The 21,732-nt window shown below is 35.3% G+C and overlaps 1 protein-coding gene across 3 annotated transcripts in view; it reads left to right on the top strand.

Annotated features, from left to right (window-relative positions):
- Positions 1-21,732, top strand: part of MNAT1 (MNAT1 component of CDK activating kinase) — a 220,279-nt gene that overhangs the window by 56,432 nt on the left and 142,115 nt on the right. For 2 of the 3 annotated variants that reach the window (XM_082647792.1, XM_082647794.1), the window contains exons 4-7: positions 2,171-2,274; positions 11,495-11,635; positions 16,907-17,032; positions 21,299-21,331. In XM_082647792.1, coding sequence (XP_082503918.1) covers positions 2,171-2,274; positions 11,495-11,635; positions 16,907-17,032; positions 21,299-21,331 — 404 coding nt within the window. The remainder of the gene's footprint in view (positions 1-2,170; positions 2,275-11,494; positions 11,636-16,906; positions 17,033-21,298; positions 21,332-21,732) is intronic. The other variant, XM_082647793.1, reaches the window with a different exon arrangement.

The following is a 21,732-nucleotide window of genomic DNA, read 5'->3' as shown; positions in this document are numbered from 1 at the left end:
TACTGGCAGTTACATTGAAAATAAGGGCAATTTTAAAGAGATTTTGGTGGTAGAATCTGTAGTATTTTGCAGCTGGTGCTTATGGAGTGCAAAGGACAGTGGGTCACATGAATGAGATGTTAAATCCTGGTGTCTTAGCATGATAGTCATAATATTAACAGGTAAAGAATTTACAAGGAGGAGTAAATTTGGACATGTTTATGTGCTGGGTTTTCTAAATTGTACTTTGAGATGATATCAGCTTTTCCTGGCATTTCTTTGCTTGAAACTGTGGCAAGTTATGAGATTACCCAAGGAACATAGAGGGAGGAAAGAGGGCAAAAGTCAGAATCATGCAGTGTACCTAGAGAGCAAGATGAGGCAGAGATGGAAACAAGAATGGGTAGTTGTAGTAGTAGGAAGGAGATCAGGAGAAAATATTAACAAATTAGTCACGGGAAGGACGTGCTGAGGAAAAAAAAGTGATCAAAATTGTTAAGTGGGCATAGATGTTGAGGGTGGTAGAGGTTGTGAAAGATTTTTGGATTTGGTGGCTCAGTGGATGGCTGTTAAATGCAAGGAGTAAATTGTGAGTGGTTGGCAAGGACAGTGGAATCAGAGTGGATCACAGTTGTCTTTCTGAGGGCTGTTGCTAGTTTGGAACTTCTTTCTCTGACTATTTTGTGTTGGGGCCAAAGTGTGATTTATAGGGAATGCCCTATGTTGCATCCTAGACAGATTCCCTGGTTTACCACCATTATTATTTTCTTTTCTACTTTGTGATAAAAAAGCTGGAGCAATAGCTAGAGGGCTGTTGTTTCTCATTTTCTCTCACTTCTCCCAGAGTTTTAAAATTGCATGTAATAGAATTGAGAATTGCTGCTTTTTTTTCTACGTACTTAAATAAGCCTGGATTTTCAACAATGATTATGATAAATTGATGTTCTGAAATAAGTTGGTCCTTTGAAGAGATAAAAATTAAATTATGGATCAGATTGGTCTTTTGAGTATGTTTAATGGCCTTACTCAACAAAACAGATAACCCTCTGTTGGGCTTCCAATATTACTTTTCAGCTCTTACAGACCTAATGCAAAAATCTAGGAACTATTTGAGATGGTTATTAGTTAAATGAAGGAGTGAGATGGGGAAGGAATCTGTAGAAACATGGAGTAAAGCAGAGTTATTTAGGGTAGATCAAACCTGTTTATAGGTCAAGCTGGAGGAAGCAGTGGTAAGTAATTGGAGAAGGGATAGAAGGGCTAATAATGGATGCACAAACATTATGAGGAATCCAAGGGAAGTCTGGATTGAATTATGGAACAGGAGAGACAACGATGATGATCCTTCTTTAGACGGGCTGATACAAACACTGAAAGAGGTAGGGCAGTGGGGCAGTACTTCAAAATATGAATTTATATATACTAAAATAGTTTTTTTGGTTCAGAGTATTATAATAACCTTTTTATTTACATATGTAAACTTAGAAGGGAGTAAGGCATTTATAATTAAAATTATTTTGAGTTGGAATTATAAAAAGATCGTTCTAAGTCACTGAAAGTTTATCACCTATCTGAACATGTCTCAGTGGCTTCTCTTACTAAATTATTTCAGTCTTAAGTTTTGGTGCCAGATTTTCCTTTACCTTCCTTGTTAATTTTTTACTCATGTATTTCATAGTTTCCCAGATCTAGACTATATGGTAAATGATTCAAGCTTGTGTCTAGCCATGTTGAGGATCAGAATAAAACCTGTTCTAGTTTGATAATATTTTTTTATTCCTTTGGATAATTTTTCTGTTTCTGGCACATAGATTCTTTTCAGTATTGATTCTGACCAGTATAGTAGGTCCCAGACTTACTCTTTTTATTTAAAAACTTAAGCAATCTTTTTTATACTTTTACAGTTAAAATGGGCACTATAAAAATCAAATCCAGTGTGATTATGGCAAGCACGTATCTTAGGTTTTTTGAGGTGATTCAGATCTTTAGATAGTCTGTGTGGTAGTCTGACAGTCTCTCCTTATATTTGGTTCAGAAAACATAGTTGCTGAACTAGAGCTAGTTTCTTAAGCTATAAAGACTGTCAACCTGATGAATTAAGAAATCACTGTGATGAATATTTGGTTTTTATTATCTTCTCAAGATTTATGTTAAAACTGTATTTCATGTCAGTGTTTCTTTTCTGATGCAGTTTTCAACTTGACCAACAATGTGGATTTGGACAACACCAAAAAGAAAATGGAGATATACCAAAAGGAAAACAAAGATGTCATTCAGAAAAATAAGTTAAAGCTGGTTGGTTGCTAAGTATTTTCTTCTTCTTTTGTATTAGAGATGAATGCTTCCACATGATCCTTTAAAAAGCTATCTTTCTCTAAAACTAGTTATATTTACAAAGACTTTAGCTGAAATTAATGCCAGAAATACTAATCTATGTATATAGGCATATAGGTACGAAGCACACATTACTATAGCAAAGACAGTTTTGATGGCATTGTTAAAATATATCCTATAAAGGAAAAATAATTATAGACATGCAAAGATTTAATTAACTTAACACAATTTAGCTATCATTTCTTCAGTACAACTTGGCTTTCTAGTTTTGGGGGAAAGCAGAGGTAATTGTTTTTGAGGTACTGTATCAGGAATTTGTAATCATTGGTAAAAATGATATAGATATATTTGGATTACATAGCTTGTATTTTCGTCTTGTACTTAGAAGGACTTCCTTTTTATAGTCTTTAAGTGTTTCATTTAGGCACTTCTTTCCTGCAATAAAACTCTCAAGGAATTGACATTCTATTCCATTCATATCCAGCCTGGCTTCCTTAGAAAGGTGTCTCATTTCTGAAAGCATCAGTGTGCCATAAAAATTACTCTCTTTGCCCAGTAGCCTTCTCTGGGTACATCAGAAGATACATGCAAAATAGGTATGCCCAGGTAACTTGTTGCATTAGGTCTGTTTAAATTAATGAGGTTCTTTTCAAGTGAGTGCTGTTTTCATTTATCGTTTTAAAGTAGCAAATAATATTGAGTGTTGAAAGAATAATCTAATTTTAGACTGGTTATATTATTTTAAAGTAGGAATTTCTAATTATCTGAAAACTTTATAATGATAGGTTATTGAATACAGTTGACCCTTGAACAACACAAGTTTGAACTGCGCGGGTCCACTTAACACCTGGATTATTTTCAATAGTAAATGCTACAGTACCACACGATGAGAAGTTGGTTGAATCCTTGGATGCAGAACTGCAGATACAGAGGGAACCACTGATAAGGAGGGCAGACTATAAATTATACACAGATTTTCAATTGTGCAAAGGGTCAGCGCCCCTAACCCCCTGTGTTGTACAAGGATCAACTTGTATTTTATGTAATGCATGTTACAGTGACTGCATTTATTCTTCATATTAACGTTTAGCATCTGGATCTTATAACAAAGGATTTTGGTAATTCATTATCATTTATTAATTGGTCATTCTGTGCTGAGCATTTTATCTATTAGTGATACTTACTATCACTATTTGTTTTTGGCATAAATACAGACATAGGACCATTTTTTAAGATGGTGCAAATTAACATAACATAATTACATAACATCAGTAGCTATGGTATCATTGGGTAGAGACAGTTCTCAAGTGGCCCAGGGAGTGTGGACTATATGACTGATGTCTTTTTGCAAACCTGAGGTAGCAACTTGCCTTTAATGTCTTTGTGAAAGTTGAAGTCTTACTGTTCCAAAACTATCAGAATTGTGTCAAAAAGGAAAAAAAAAGCAATCTCTTGCATGATTAGGCACAATGAAATGACCCATTTCTGACATAGAGAAACTATTACTGAGCTGTCTGCTAACGAGATCTTATTTGTCTCATGGAGCTGGCACCTAGCATCAATTGTGAACATGGAGAAACTGAATAAAGGTGAACTAATCTTGAAATAGACTTTTAGTGAAGATTAGCTTAATTTTTATCTTCCGTTTTCTGGATTCTCATGAGCAGCAGATATTGCTGCATAGAATGTCTATCAATTTAGCAAAAAAAACTTTAGTTCAATAAGCATTTGTTGAACGTCTGCTAAACACATAGTATACAAAGATGAATAAGAACCCTGGTTCTGTAGGGACCAGGTAATTTCAGTACAATGACTTAGGCACATGGAGAGTTCTGTGTGCTTGCTATTATGGGAATACAGAAGAGGGATACCTAATCTGTTCTAGGAAGATTGGGAAAGGCATTCCAGGTGAGATAATGCCTGAATGGAGCTTTGAAGAACAAGTAGAAGTTACCAAGTTGTAGAAGACGGGAAAGGGGTGGGTTGGGAAGCTGCACAAAGACATTCCAGGCAGAAAGAAATCATGAGCAAAGGCAAGACGGCATGGATAATCACAGAGAGCGCTGAGAATTGTAAGTAGTTCTATATTGCCAAGTTCAATAGAGAGTTGAAACTGAAGTAGAAAGAGCCTAGGTAACATAAGGCCTTATGTATTGTGAAAAGTAATTTGGGCTTATATTGACCAGTTGTTTGTATGTTTTAGCAGGTGAACCTTTTCTTCAAATGAAACCTTACTCTGAATACGTTTGTTGAATCAACAGCGGGAGGACGAATAGGCTTGAATTCCCATCTGCTCAGTCTCTTCTGTAGTGTACCTTAGACATCTTATTAGGGAATTCCCAGGATTCCTTAGAGTAATGTTATAGAAACCTAGCTGTTAATGATTGTCATTGAACGGTATTAAGCAAAGTGATAATAAAGTATTGTCCTTATTAGAATAGATTTATTGCTTTTGTGGAGGTTGAATTTGAGAGGATCAAACCTGGAGTTTAGGAGGCCAATGGGAGGTTATTGCAGTCTTGTAGGCGAGTTCAGAGGTGACTTAAACAAGGAATGGAGAGGTAGGGATGAATTCGAGAAATGTTTTGAGTTTGAAATAGCAAGTCCTAATGATGGATTAGAAGTGGGAGGTAAAGGTTGATTGGGTAAGGTGGTGCCATTAATGGGGAGAAAACAGAGACCTTCTAGTCTTTCAGCCTGCTTCCCTTCTCCCAGTCCAATACCTTCTTTGTGCCCCCAATGTTTGATTTTTAATGACAGCTATTTTCCCAGTTATTCAATCAGCTAGCTAGCCAACCAATATTTATTGAGGCTTTCTATTTTCAAAATACTTAAATACAGTGAGAAAATTGAGGCTACCAGTTTCTCATTGACAAAGCCAATAGACTCTTTGTTGGTCTGAATGTCATTTGGTCTGTAGGCAGGGCAGTATTTGATGCAGGCTTCTCCCTTGATGGTGAAACTCTTCCTTGATTCTGTGGGGCCACTCCATTCTCTTCATCCTGCTGCTCTCACCTTCCTCTTTCATCCTTCTAAGAGGCTTCTCTTTCCTTTCTGTTTCTTAAACACTTGGATTCCTCTCGGTGCTTCTCTTTAAGAGTTAATCCTTTACACTGATTACTCTCAAGTGTTTCTGCAGCCCGTTGTTTTCCTCCTGAGCTCCAAGAATTATATGTGATACGTCCATATATCTGTAATTGGTTAATCGACATTTTTTCTGGATGCATTAAAGGCATTTGTGATTCAGCATTCCAGAACTGAATTTTCTTTTCCTTCCAGTTTTATTGAGCTGTACATAATTGACATATGACACTATGTAAGTTTAAGGTATACAGCATAATGATTTGACTTATATATCTCAGGAAATAATTATCACAATAAGTTTAGTAAACATCCATCATCATATAGATACAAAATAAAAGAAAAAAATCTTTTCCTTATGGTGAGAACTCTTAGGATTTACTCTCATAAGAACTTTCATATATGCAGCAGTGTCTATTATATTTGTCATGTTGTACATTGCATCCCTAGCTAATCTTATAACTGGAAGTTGGTACCTTTTGACTACCTTTATCCAATTCCTCCTCCGCCTAGCCCCTGCTTCTGGTAATCACAAATCTGATCTCTTTTTCAGTGATTTGTTCGTTCGTTTTTGTAGTATAATTGACCTACAACATTGTTTTAGTTCCTGGTGCACAACATAGTGATTCGATATTTCTATACATTTCAAAATGGTCACCATGGTAAGTCAAGTTACCATTTTGATTGTATGGTTACCATCATGATACAAAGATACTGCATTCCTGTTGACTGTATTCTCCCACACTGTGTATTTTCATACCTGTGACTTATTTATTTTGTAACTGGAATTTTGTACCTCTTGATCTTCCTCACCTATTTCTCTCATTCCTCATCCCCCCTCCCCTCTGGCAACCACCTGTTTGTTCTCTGTATCTGTGACTCTGTTTTGCTGTTTTTGTTCACTGGTTTTGTTTTTTAGATTCCAAAGTAAGTGAAATCATACAGTATTTGTCTTTCTCTGTCTGACTTATTTAACTTAGCATAATACCATCTAGGTTAATCCAAATGGCAAGATTTCATTCTTTTTTTATGGCTGAGTAATATTTGATTGTATATATGTATATATATCTATATCTATATATATCTATATCTCACATCTTTTTTTATCCATGCTTCTATTATTGATGGGTACTTAAGGTGCTTCCATTATCTTGGCTATTGTAAATAATGCATAAATGAACATTGGGATGCATATATCTTTTCAAATTAGTGTTTTTATTTTCTTTGGATAAGTACCCAGATTTGCTGGATTGTATGGTAGTTCTGTTTCTAATTTTTTGAGGAAGCTTATTGTTTTCCATAGTGTCTGCACCAATTTACATTCCCACCAAGAGTGCGCTAGGGTCCCCTTTTCTCCACATCCTTGACAGCATTTGTTATTTGTTTTCTTTTTGATTGTAGCCATTCTGACAGGTGTGAGGTGATATCTCATTGTGGTTTTGATTTGCATTTCCCTGATGATTAGTGATGTTGAGCATCTTTTCCTGTGCCTTTTGGCCATCTGTATGTCTTCTCTGGAAAAAAGTCTATTCAGGTTCTTTGCCCATTTTTTAATCAGATTGTTTGTTTGTTTTTAAAAGATTATTTATTTATTATTGTTTTCTTGGGCTGCATTGTGTCTTTGTTGCTGCGCGGGCTTTCTCTAGTTGCGGCGAGGGGGGGCTACTTCATAACGGTGCGCGAGCTTCTCATAGCAGTGGCTTCTCTTGTTGCGGAGCACGGGATCTAGGCACGTGGGCTTCAGTAGTTGCACCACGTGGGCTCAGTAGTGGTCGCTCGCAGGCTCTAGAGCACAGCTCAGTAGTTATGGCGTACGGGCTTAGTTGCTCTGTGGCATGTGGGATCTTCCTGGACCAGGGATTGAACTTGTGTCCCCTGCACTGGCAGGCGGATTCTTAAGCACTGCACCACTGGGGAAGTCCCAGGTTGTTTGTTTTTTGATGTTGAGCTCTATGAATTCTTTGTATATTTTGGATATTAACCCCTTATCAGATTTATAGTTTGCTAAGACTGACGTTAAAGACCATACTACCAGTGTTTTCTTCTAAGAGTTTTATGGTGTCAGGACTTACATTTAAGTCTTCAGTCCCTTTGGAGTTTATTTTTGTATATGGTATGAGAAAGTAGTCCAGTTTAATTCTTTTGCATGTAGCTGTCCAGTTTTTGCAAAACCATTCCTCATTATATATTCTTGCCTCCTTTGTCATAGATTAATTTCCCATATAAGTGTGGGTTTATTTCTGGGCTCTCTATTCTGTTCCATTGATCTTTGTTTTTGTACCAGTACCATATTTTTTTGAAGATTGTGGCTTGGTATTATAGTTTGAAATCAGGGAGTGTGATACCTCCAGCTTTGTTCTTCTTTCTCATGATTGTTTTGGCTACTTGGGGTCTTTTGTGTTGCCATACACAAAAAGAATTATTTGTTCTAGTTCTGTGAAAAATTCCATTGGTATTTTGATAGGGATTGCATTGAATCTGTAGATTGCCTTGGGGTAGTATGGCCATTTTAACAATATTAATTCTTCCAAGCCATGAGCACAGTATATCTTTCCATTTGTTTGTCTTGTCTTCAGTTTCTTTTGTCAGTGTATTATAGTGTTCTCTGTACAGGTCTTTTACCTCCTTAGTTAGATGAATTCCTAGGTATTTTATTTGTTTTGATACAGATGTAAATGAGATTAATTTATCTTTCTGATAGTTTGTCGTTAGTGTATAGAAATGCAACAGATTTCTATATACTAATTTTGTATCCTGCAAGTTTACTGAATTCATTGATGAGTTCTAATAGGTATTTTTGTTGGCATCTTTAGGATTTTCTATATACAGTATCATGCCATCCGTAAACAGTGACAGTTTTTCTTCTTCCTTTCCAATCTGAATTCCTTTTATTTCTTTTTCTGTCTGATTGCTGTGGCTCGGACTTGTGGTACTATGTTATAAATAAAAGTGGCAAGAGTGGGCATCCTTGTCTTGTTCCTGATCTCAGAGGAAATGCTTTCAGCTTTTCACTGTTGAGTATGATATTAGTCGTGGGCTTGTCATATTTGGCCTTCATTATGTTGAATTATGTTCTCTGTGCTCACTTGTTTAGAGTTTTTATCATAAATCGATGTTGAATTTTATCAGAAGACCTTTTTGCATCTATTGAGATGACCATATGCTTTTTATTTTTCAATTTGTAAATGTGGTGTATCACATTGATGATTTGTGGATGTTTAACCATCCTTGCACTCCTGGGATAAATTCCACATGATTATGTTATATAATCCTTTTAATGTATTGTTGAATTTGGTTTGCTAATATTTTGTTGAGGATTTTTGCATCTACGTTCATCATAATTGAACATATTTTTTTTCTTTTCCTTTTTTTTTTTTTTTTTTTTGCGGTACGCAGGCCTCTCACTGTTGTGGCTCTCCCTTTGCGGAGCATAGGCTCCGGACACGCAGGCTCAGCGGCCATGGCTCACGGGCCCAGCTGCTCCGCAGCATGTGGGATCTTCCCGGACCGGGGCACGAACCCGTGTCCCCTGCATCAGCAGGCGGACTCTCAATCACTGCGCCACCAGGGAAGCCCCCATAATCGAACTTTTTAATCTTCACTCTCCCACCTATTTCTCCTATTACATTCTTTATCTAAGTGTTCTAGCCATATCTGGTCAGTCTTCATATATTGTTGATAGTCTTTCCTTACGACCTTTCAAACCTGGTTTCTCCTCTAATTACATTATTGTTACCTTACTTAGGGTCCTCATTATTTCTTACTTGAGTTATTGAAATATTCTTCTAGCTAGTCTTCCTGTCTTCAGTCTTGAACCCCATTGATATGTATTCTTCACTGCTTCTAGTCCTCTTTCCAAACTCTAATGTCTTCCCAGTTGCCTTAGTATGGCATAAATGCATCCCTTAGTATGGTATGGTCGACTTTCCATGATCTGCCGTCTGCTTGCCTCTCCAGCTTTATCTAGAGCTTTCCCCAACTCCCATACTTCATGACTTGGCCATACCAAGCATTCCAGCTTTATTCATGTCTTTGCACCTTTGTTTTCTCTGCCTAAATGGCTCTTCCACTCTCCAGTGGGGGTAAATACCTACCGTTTGAAGTCTGCTCAACCTCCATATATTAGTTACCTAGGACTGTTAAAACAAATTACCAAAACTGGGTGATTTATAACAACAGGAATTTGTTCTCTTCAAGAACAGGCTTCTGTAGGCTAGAAGTCTGAAATCAAGGTGTCATCAGGGTCATGGTCTCTCTGAAAGCTCTAGGGAAGCATCTTTCTTTGCCTTTTCTAGTACCTTTGGCACCACTCTGATTTCTGCCTCTGTCTTCACATGGCCTTCTCCCCATGTGTCTGTGGCAAAATTTCCAGTATGACCTATCTTAACTTGATTACATCTGCAAAGACCCTATTTCCAAATAAGGTCACATTTATAGGTACCAGGGGTTAAAACTTCAATATATATATTGGGGGCACACATTCAACCCATAACACTGTATACGAAATCTTTTCTAACTCTACCTGTCCTCCATCATTGCAAGGAGAATTTACCACTCTATCAATTCTGTCCCAGCTGTACTCTGTGTATACCTCTCTGTCACTTGTCGTACTTATTACTTATATGTCTCTGTTTTATCATGAGACTCATCCTTTTCTGCTTATGGACCTATAGTCCAGTAATTCACTTTTCTAGCCCTCATATCTCACCCCCTAACTTTTTACATTTATTCCTAGTAATCCTTTTAAATCAAGTTTGAATTCTCTTCTCCACTGGGTGCCTGAGTTAGAATAGTAACCTCAGTAATAGAGGTTTGTAAAATTACAGGGAGAGATGCTAATAGGACTTAGCAACTGATTTAATTTAAGAGGAATGGGGTTGTGGGAGAGGGGGTAAACAGAGATGACTTTGAGGTTTCAACTTGAGTTGCCTGAGATGTAGGTGTGCGCTTAGCAGAAATCAGGAATACAGGAGGGTGATCAGCTTTGGGAAACCAAATGCTAAACTTAATTTTGCATATACTGAGTTTGAATTATAAGTGAAACACTTTTTAATTGGGAATCTTGTTTCTTTGGGGAGTTTAATTTGTGAAGTGAAAAAAATCTAATAGAGTGTTTTAATTATTATTTTACATAAAAATGTACTTTTCTCTGAGGTCTCTGTTAATTCATATATTATGTTAGTGATCCCCAAATGTATTATACTCTCTCCCTCTATTCTGTATTTGTCTTGAGGTGCCATAAATTCTCAATGTCTTGTTGAATTAGAAAAAAAAAAGGTATTACATTTTCAATAGCAACAGTCAAGGATTTAAACTAAAGCCATTCAGATTTTACTATATTTCTCATTCAGAAGACTTAAAGAGCAGAGGCTAGGTATAATATTGCTTTTAAGTACAAGTTAGAGTTGGAATAAATTTCAGAACCTGGAAGTATTTAATATTTCTGAGGAACTTCATAAAAGGGAAATGAGTAGGCCTGTAGTTCATTCTCTCTACATATTACTCTGGATTTTGAATTTTTCAGTCCACAAAAAGGACCCTTGAAATTTATATGCTTGTGTTAGAAAATGACTTCAGCTTTTCATAACTTACCTTAAATGAATGCTATTTGGAACTCAAGCATCAGAAAGACTTATTTTAACTTGGGAAAAAGAAGCTAACTCCTATGATAACTTTTCATTATCTTATATATTCTGAAAATTGTTTCTATTAAATAAACCAGTCTTTTATATGGAGTGTTTCAATCAATAGTTCTATATGGAGATTATCTATTTGTTGTTGGGTTTTTTGTTTTATTGTGTTTTTCTTGTTAAATCTCCTAAAATAGAGACATTATTAAGCAGTTTCTACAATTCTGCAGCTGGGCTCAGTGTACTTTGTTTAGGTGTTCATTTAGTGCTAGATGTCATTCTTTTTAATAGTAACATGTCCACATGAAATAAAATGAATTCTAGTTCTTTTGAAGTGGAATTGCTGCACTATTAAACAATTAGTGACTAGTGCATTTTATGCTTCTAAGAAAGGAGGTAAAGAGTATGGTATAGGGTTGATTTTGGTTACTAAATTTATTCCATGCCATATATCAATGTTTCTGTTTTAGACTCGGGAACAGGAGGAATTGGAAGAAGCTTTAGAGGTAGAACGACAGGAAAATGAACAAAGAAGACTATTTATACAAAAAGAAGAACAACTGCAGCAGATTCTAAAAAGGAAGAATAAGCAGGCTTTTTTAGATGAACTGGTAGGTATTAATGTTAATTGTGATAAAAAATCATTTGTCTTCAGGGTTTATCTTTCCTATTTATTATTCTGGGTAATGGTATTTAAATAGCATTTCTATAGTTTGTGCTGGTTTATTCACCTTCTGTTCCTTTATTTAAAAAAAAAACGTTTGTCAATATCCATTTTATTTTCAGGTAAGAGAGTAACATTATAACTAACATAAGCCAGTTTACTATTAGTAGGTTGTTGATGTGTTTCTGAGCTTACTGACAAAAACATATTGTTTTCAGAGCATTTTTCTCCTGATTAATACTGGTTTTCTAATAACTAGCTCATTTTCAAGTGTTTTGGCTTCATGCTGAAGTTTTAGTGACTCTGGTTACTCTGTGAGAACTATGTTTCATATTTTTGCATGAAAAAAATACATTTGAAAGAAATGGCAATGTCTTGCAAGTTATTTTCTAGTTATTAGCTGCCTAAGTAGACAACATTGTTAGATAATAGCAGTAATTATAACCAAGGTTTATGAAGTGTTTCATAGATTGGAGAATATTACTTGATGCTTATAAACCATTGTGATATTGATGAAATCACAATTAGAAAATTGTCCTTTCCAGTAAAGTCTTTTTACATTCTTCCTTTCCCCTTTCTGGACCCATAATTAGTTTCCATGTGGTGTTAACACACTTAACTCCTCAGTCTACTAGTTGCTATGCTGTTTGTTATTCTATGATCAGGTAAAAGTGTATGTGTATATTTTTCTACTGTGCTTTTGCCCTAAAAGCATTTAAGCCATATAACCAGGAATAAAAAGAGAAAGCAAGATAATTTAAATTAGAAGTAGGTGAGAAAGTAAAGGAAAAGTAAGGGTAAAGGCCTTAGTGAGGCTCAGACAGAAAATGCTTATCATAAACCCTATCTACTTTGTATGAATGAAATGTAAATTTGGTTCTAAAAATGAGGACAGGGAGTTCCCTGGTGGTCTAGTGGTTAGGATTTGGCGCTTTCAGTGCCATGGCCTGGGTTCAGTCCCTGGTTGGGAAATGAGATACTGCAGGCTGCACCGTGTGCCATTGCGCCAAGAAAGGAAAAAAAAATTAGGACAGCAGTGTATAAAATAGAATATGTTTTTTTTCCTTAGTAACTTCCATTGATTTTTCTTTTTAATATTTATTTATTTTTATATTTGGTTGCATCAGGTCTTAGTTGCGGCAGGTGGGCTCCTTACTTGTGTCCCCAGGGCTCCTTAGTTGTGGCATGAGAACTCTTAGTTGTGGCATGCACGTGGGATCTAGTTCCATGACCAGGGATTGAACCTGGGCCCCCTGCATTGGGATCATGGAGTCTTATCCCCTGTGCCACCAGGGAAATCCCTAACTTCCATTAATTTTTTTTGAAACTATTAAGTGGCAGTTGTGGCTTTAACAGTTGAAATGATGCATGTCATGTTTTACATTTTTTTCATAGACATGTAGCTTGTGAGAAATTAAAAACTTTAAAGAAGGAATTAGTAAAGATTCATGTTACAATTATTTTTTTGAAAGGTTGTTTCTCTCATCATTTTATGCAGAGTTTTCTTTGGTAATGCTTTCCGCTATACAATTAATTGAGTTAATTCCAAATACAGAACTTAGATATAAGACGAAAATACACTTTAACTTTTTAAAAATGTTCCATTTAGTATAAAGTGTTTTTAGTTTTGATTTTGAGATAAGCTGGTTTTGCATAGCAATTATTTTTGCATATTCTTTTTGTCTTTAGTCTTTTAGCATGAAGTTTTGCTGCCTCATTGAGCTGTTCTTGGCAATTGAGCTGCAACTGCCAATGTTGTACGTTGTGTATAATCTGGAGTTAATATTGGCTTTTGTTAAGAACTGCTCCCCCTTCCTGTTTTCTTCACCTGCAAGTCATTACTGTGCATACTTTCTTTACTGTTTAGATCATGTAACACGGTGGTTAAATAATCCTTAACAATTTACTGTATTCATTAGAACAATTAATTACAACAGATTGGTTTAAATACCAATTCAATTTGAATTTCTCATTTTCATATTTAAATTTATATTTAAATATTGTTACTTTAATTTTTTAATATTTATTAAAATTTTTTTGTTAAAATGCTAACATATATTTCATCCTTATTGACTAACTGAAAGAATTCATTAAATTTCTTTTGATCCTCCTGAATCCTTATTAAGTAAAAGAATACATTGTATTTTTTTCTATGTATGTTCATGTGTTAGATTTTATTAAGAAAGATTGAATTGGCATCTATAAATATATCTAGAAGCTTAAATCTTAGAATGATTCTCTGGATCTAATTTAGGCAACTAGTATAAGCACAACTTATTAGCATTTTTTTTCTGCTGTTTCTGGTCCTTGTGCTACAAGTTACTTTTTAACCTTTTATAAAAGCATTGGCATTACACTATACTGTATGATGTGACAGGATTTTAATGTTATGGTCTTAATGTTTATGGCTTAGCATTTACTATAATGTTGCCTAAAATGTCCATTTATTTAATCCTAACTGTAAATTCAGGGTTTTTTTTTTTTTTTAAAGTTTGGAAAAAGATTTTTAAACAGGTCCTGGCTTATTAAATCTTTTTATATTCTTGTTTGAAAATTCTCTTCAGCTATGTCTTAAATTTTGTTAAGGGCTAATATTGTCAAAAGCAGTAGCTGATTTTTATTAGAATATTGTTTGCCAGATGGCTTGCTTTAAGTCAGTTAAAATAATCATTTAAAAATGGTCATTATAAAGCTTTTAATGAGTATTACAGGTAGTCTTAATTAAAATTTCTTTAAATATTAAGCAGTGTACCTTCAGGCAATCAATGTAGCTTAGGGAACCTTTCAGGGTAAAAATGGAAAGCTAAGAAGAATGAAATAACTTGAAAGGCTGAATCTGCATTTTTTGTGTTTCTGAGAGCATGTATGTTTCCCATAGTTTATTTTACTCTGTAGATTTTTTTGTTGTTGTTGTTAGAACTCCTGCTTATTTCTAGTTTAACTTTTTTTTTTTAATTTATTTTTGGCTGCGTTGGGTCTTTGTTGCTGTTCGCGGGCTTCCTCTCTAGTTACAGAGAGCGAGGGCCACTCCTTGCTGTGGTGCGCGGGCTTCTCACTGTGGTGGCCTTTCTTGCTGCGGACCACAACTTCAGTAGTTGTGGCACACGGGCCCAGCAGCTGCATCGGGCGGGCTCCAGAGCACAGGCTTAGCAGTTGTGGTGCATGGGCCCAGCTGCTCCGTGGCATGTGGGATCCTCCCAGACCAGGGCCTGTACCTTCGTCCGCTGCACTGGCAGGCGGACTCTTAACCACTGTGTCACCGGGGAAGTCCTTCTAGTTTAACATTTACAAAGATTTTCAGTCTCCAAAGTTTTGATTGCTAAAGTGGAGTACAGCAGATTTAAAGTAAATTGTATTGCCTTAGTATCAAAATTAGTTTTAGCTTTCTAGAATGTTTATTTTTATTAAATTTCAACTGTTTTATCAAGACATTTTAATATTCTGGTTCTTTTATGTGAAGGTGAAACCAGGATTAAAACAGGCAAAGTATTGATTAGCAACTTTTTTGAAGTGCACACATTGTCTTACTTTTACATGAGAACTTTTACTTTTTAGGGTAAGTACCAGGTATGGAATTTGAATTCACTTAGAGTATTAATTAGGAAGCAATGATTTAGCATTTTAGCCAAGGAAATTTATTTTTCTTCTGTTAGTTTTTACATATGAAAAGGTAGTTAGAGATTTTAAAAGATATTTTGGGCCACCGCCCATTTAAAATATTCTTTAATTTTACATTTTATTATAAAATTCCTAATGGAAATAGGAATAGCTGCAGGAATTCACAGAAATACTATTATTAATGCATTACTAACGCTTTGTTATAGAGTATGAAAGGTAGTCAAGTATGTTGTCATAGTGTATTTTATTCATCCTCCTTCAGTATTGCTAAAGCCATGTCTTAAGAATTTTGATCCTTAATAAAGTTCTATTTTATAAATAAAATTTGTGTTTTTCCATTTACTTTTAAAAGTTTTAATCTTTGTAACATTTGCTCTTGCATAGCGCTTCTGTTACAAAGTTTTGAGATACAGATTTATTCTAGGATGATGCTATGGAAATAAATGGCTTGTTACTTGAATTTCTTCTGTACTATAACTTTTAAACAAGTCCTTTAAATATATTAATTAGCCATATTTGTGCCCCAAAATATTAAGTTGTTGGTTTTGGAAAGAAAATTAGATTCTGCTATGTCTTTACTTTTATACTATGAAATGTGTAACAATATAGTTTTTTCAGGATTAAATTCTGGGTAGTTACTATTTTAAAACTCTGTGGGCCATTTGAAGACTGTTTTCGTAGGTCACCTTGGTATAGGAGACTGAAATGTGTTTGTACCTTCATTTTTGTTTACAGATATAGAAAGTAGTATGTGTCTTTGCATATGTTTGTATATGATCTCCTTCCTTCCTGGTTTCCTTTTGCATGTGTTTCTGTGTTCTTATTTAACTGACAGCTCAGAAAGGAAAATGTCTGGATACATTTAGTTTAGATCTTAGATCTGCATCACTTTAAACATGTGAGAAGACTTCATGTTAAACAGAATAAATGACAGTCTACATATAAGAGTTAGTAATTTGTGTTATTAATATGTGTGTGTACAGATTTGTGTAAATAGTGGCCCTGATTTAGTATCAATATAAGATATTAAAAGTGTTTACTGTTATTTTGTTAATTAAAAAATTTATAAAGATAAATTATTTATAAAAATAAGTCAATAAAGGAGAAAATATTGATAAATGTCTTTTGATTGTACTTAACAATCATTCCATTGTGCAAAACAGAGCAAGGATCATTTCCAAACGGCCTCAGGTGAAATCTAATGGGAAACAATTTCAGACTGGTCTGAATTCACTGGTAAAAAAGAAATGTGTCTTAGATAAACATCTGATCTAAGTTATAGTACTTTGTACTATTTTTGTGATTAGCTTCTAATTTTTTTATTTTAATAAATATGGTTGGTTTTGCTAGATGAAATAAGACCCTATTATATTGTCTTTAATGTGGATTTTATAAAAATCCTTTTTTGTAGGTTATTTTGATTTATGAGTCTAAAGCAGCCTTTTCTTATTATGGATTGTTAAAGTTTTTTGTAAAGTGTTCTCCATAAAGTGAATACCTAGGTTGACATCAAATGTTTATGGAAAGGCATAATTTAAAATAAAAGACTCATTGCTTTTATTTTTAACTTTTAACTTTCACATTTTAACTTTTCTTGCAGGAGAGTTCTGATCTCCCCGTTGCTCTGCTTTTGGCTCAGCATAAAGATAGATCTACCCAACTGGAAATGCAACTTGAGAAACCTAAACCTACAAAACCAGTGACATTTTCCACAGGCATCAAAATGGTAAGCTGTATTTTAATCACTTGTTTGGAAGATATATTTCAAGGATTATAGTTTATAATTTTATATTGATTTTTATAGATAAACGGGGAGGTTCAGATATTTAAGAACAGTGTCTGATCTAGGCTGCATGTCTAGAAATATAAATATGTGCATTGTAAGAGGAAAGTGAAAAATAATAAATAAATAATTTACAAAGTATGTAACACAGTTTTGTTCTATATGATATTGAGTTTGTATGTGTTTTATTATTCTACATAAGTTTTTAAGCTTGTGGTGTAGAAAAACATTTCTTAAAAGAAAATGCAAACTTCCGCTTTCTGGTTATGGCATGTAAGAAGCTTGGAAGTTGCCACTCCATCCTAACAACAAGTAGAAACCTGAACACACTGAAAAATCAACGACTTTTTTAGTAGAGAGGTCACAAAGCAAACCACTGCCCTTAAAATTGGAGAGACCAGCAGAGACTACAGTGAATCACAGTTCACTAGAGCAGCAACCTTGTTGGAAGCCAGTGCTGGTGTAGGGAAACCTGAATTGGTTGACAAATTGCTGGAGGTTCAGTGTGGGCAACTCTGAGAGTTAAAAACTCCAGGGGAAACCGGTCATCAGAGGCCCCACATTTTTGTGAGTCTTACCTGTTGTGTCTCTACCAGATTCTCTCAGTAAATATCAGAAAAATCCCCTCATGCTTTTGATAGAGGAGGGGGAAAAGGAATGACTTTGAAATATGCCAGAGCATTCTGTTCCTCCTAACAAGGCTTGCCCTTAGGATAAACTATTTCACCAGAGCCTAACCTGCTGGAGTTTTATCAGAGGCTAACTGATGTGGGTGAAGGGAAATACACAACTTCAGCTCACTCTAGCCATCCTGTTCCACCTGAGGGGAGGGAGATGGATTGAGAAGTGTGTGTGTGAAGTTCACAGTCCAGAAGCACAGGCTTTCTAAAAGACTGAGATCTTATCATAAGACTATACATTGTTCAGCCATCCCCCCCCCCCCCCGCACCTTACCACCATATTACTAAAGACCTGTTTATAGAAGGTCATTTTAAAAAGTGTATCATGCCTGGCTGTCAAAAAAAAAATTATAAGATATACTAAAAGGCAGAAAACACAATTGAAAGAGACAGAGCAAGCATGAGAATCAGGATTAGATATGGCAGGGGTGTTGGAATTATCATACTTGGAATTTAAAACAACTGTGATTAATATGCTAAGAGTGCTAATAGATAAAGTAGACCACATGCAAGAACAGATGGACGATGTAAGTAGAGAGATGGAAGTTCCAAGAAAGAACCAAAAAGAAATGCTAGAGAAAAAAAACACACTGTAACAGAATTGAAGAGTGCTTTTGATGGCCTTATTAGTAGATTGGACATGCATGAGGAAAGAGTCTTGAGCAAGAGGATGTATCAGTAGAATTCTTGGAAACTGAAAACCAAAGAGAAAAAGCCCGGAATAAAAAAAAACAGAACAGGGCTTCCCTGGTGGTGCAGTGGTTGAGAGTCCGCCTGCTGATGCAGGGGAAAACGGGTTTGTGCCCCGGTCCGGGAAAATCCCACATGCCGCGGAGCGGCTGGGCCCATGAGCCATGGCCACTGAGCCTGTGCGTCCGGAGCCTGTGCTCTGCAACGGGAGAGGCCACAACAGTGAGAGGCCCACGTACTGCAAAAAAAAAAAAAACAAAAAAAACCAAAAAAAAAAACCAGAACAGAATATCCAAGGACTGTGGGGTGACTACAAAAGGTGTAACATAAGCATAATGGCAATACCAGAGAAGAAAGAAAGGAACAGAAGAAGTATTTGAAACAGTAATGACTGTGAATTTCCCAAAATCAACATCAGACATCAAACCAAAGGTCCAGGGAGTTCAGAGAACACCAAGTAGGATAAATGCCAAAAAGATTCTTATACCTAGGCATATTATTTTCAAATAACAGAAAATTGAAGATAAAAAAATCCTGAAGAAGCCAGAGGGGGAAAAATCCCTCACTTATAGAGGAGTAAAGATAAGAATTATTATCTGGCTTCTCCCTAGAAACCATGCAAGCAAGAAGAGAGCGGAGTGAACTATTTAAGGTGTTGAGAGAAAAAAGCCACCAACCTAGAATAATGTACTGTGCAAAATTATCCTTTAAAAGTAAAGGAGAAATAAAAATTATCAGACAAAAACTGAGGGCATTTTTTGCCAGGAGACCATTTTTGCAAGAAATGTTAAAAGAAGTGCTTTAGAGACAAAGAAAATGATACAGGTCAGAAACTCAGATATCTAAGGAAAAGCATTGGAGAAGAAATGAATGAAGATAAAATAAAAACTTTTATTTTTCTTGTTAATTGATCTAACAGATAACAGTTTAAAATAATAATGACACTGTATTTGACTGTGTTTGCTTATGTGTATGTATATATGTATACTTCACACACATATCCTTATATAAGTGAAATGAATGATAGTGATGATACAAGGGATGGGAAGAAGCAATTAGAATTATTTTGTTATTATAAGGTACTCACGCTACCCATGTTTCTACTACTTGGCTATTATTTTTGAGGTTTAAAATTGCCTACTTTGTCATGTGTGCTAACTCTTAGATTATAAACATCTTGAGGGCAGAAGTTGTATATTTTAACTTTGTATTGTATGATTGTGGGTATGTGGGTACCTTAATAATAGGAAATATTCATGATTTATTTATTTATTTAACATCTTTATTGGGGTATAATTCCTTTACAATGGTGTGTTAGTTTCTGCTTTATAACAAAGTGAATCAGTTATACATATACATATGTTCCCATATGTCTTCCCTCTTGTGTCTCCCTCCCTCCCACCCTCCCTATCCCACCCCTCCAGGCGGTCAGCACCGAGCTGATATCCCTGTGCTATGTGGCTGCTTCCCACTAGCTATCTGCCTTACGTTTGGTAGTTTGGTAGTGTATATATGTCCATGCCTCTCTCTCTCTTTGTCACAGCTCACCCTTCCCCCTCCCCATATCCTCAAGTCCGTTCTCCAGTAGGTCTGTGTCTTTATTCCTGTCTTACCCCTAGGTTCTTCATGACATTTTTTTTCTTAAATTCCATATATATGTGTTAGCATACGGTATTTGTCTTTCTCTTTCTGACTTACTTCACTCTGTATGACAGACTCTAGGTCTGTCCACCTCATTACAAATAGCTCAATTTCGTTTCTTTTTATGGCTGAGTAATATTCCATTGTATATATGTGCCACATCTTCTTTATCCATTCATCCGATGATGGGCACTTAGGTTGTTTCCATCTCCGGGCTATTGTAAATAGAGCTGCAATGAACATTTTGGTACCTGACTCTTTTTGAATTATGGATTTCTCAGGGTATATGCCCAGTAGTGGGATTGCTGGGTCATATGGTAGTTCTGTTTGTAGTTTTTTAAGGAACCTCCATACTGTTCTCCATAGTGGCTGTACCAATTCACATTCCCACCAGCAGTGCAGGAGTGTTCCCTTCATGATTTATTTTAAACTTGCAAATGTAGGAAGTATGAACACATCTTTAAATAATTCAAAAGAAAACACTATCCATTAAGCAATTACCAGTGCTTTTGAACTAAGAGGCAGTATGGTGTAGAGGAAAGAAAATGGGCTTGGAAAGACCCAGATACAATGGAACTAAACCCCAGCTTTACCAATCACTAGATGTGTATCTGTGGGTAAAATGTTACTTTTTGAATTTGTTTTTTCATTGGTAAAGTTGTGATGATTTAGCTTTACATGATTATTCAGAGGATTAAAATATGTATATAAAATGCTAAACCAAGTGCAAATGTAATTTTACAAGTAATGCTTTTTGTTGTCATTATAGTTAAGTATCTAAGTGAATTACATTATAATCTCATTATGTTGTATAGTTAGGTAATACATATTCCAGAATGTCATGTAAATGGAATCATACAGTGTGTAGCCTTTTAGGTCTAGCTTTGTTAAGTTAACAACATGCATTTGAGATCATTCATGTTGCTGCATGTATCAATAGTTGTTCCTTTTGTTAAGTAATAATACCATTGTGTGGATATACCAGTTTGTTTATCCGTTCATCAGTTGAAGGACATGTGAGTTGTTTCCTTTTTTTATGATTATGAATAAGGCTGCTATAAACATTTGCTTACAATTGTGTGTGTACATACGTTTTCATTTCTCTTGGGTAAGTACTACTAAGAATGAGATTGGTGATTTATATATGGTAGGGGTATGTTTAGCTTTGTAAAAAATTTTCATTCACTATTTTTCAAAGTGCCTGTACCAGTTTGCATTCCTACCGACATTGGTGAGTATTCCAGTTTGTCTGCATCCTCAGTATTAAGAATTTTAGTATTTTAGGCATTCTAAACAGATGTGTAGTGGTTATCTCATTATGGTTTTCATTTGCATTTCCCTGATGACTAATGATGTTGAGCATCTTTTTGTGTGCTTATTTGTCATCATTTCATGTGATTTTAGTATTTAACTTAATATATTAGATATCTTTCCAGATAGTGTTGTGACTTGTTATTTATTTTCTTTCTTCTTCCCTTCCTCTCTTTTTTATAACCTTTCGTTTGGCAAAATGTATTGCGTATACACAAAGGTGCACAGAACCAAACCATATAGCTTAGTGAATTATCACAAAGTGAACATCTGTGTAACCATCACACAGATAAAAGAAAAAAGTATTCACAGTACTTTAGA

The sequence above is a fragment of the Grampus griseus genome (genome assembly GCF_964374135.1).
Source record: "Grampus griseus genome assembly, chromosome: 2".
Classification (NCBI taxonomy): Eukaryota; Metazoa; Chordata; class Mammalia; order Artiodactyla; family Delphinidae; genus Grampus; species Grampus griseus.
The sequence above is the reverse complement of the archived record's forward strand: the minus strand, read 5'-3'. Positions and strand labels throughout refer to the sequence as shown.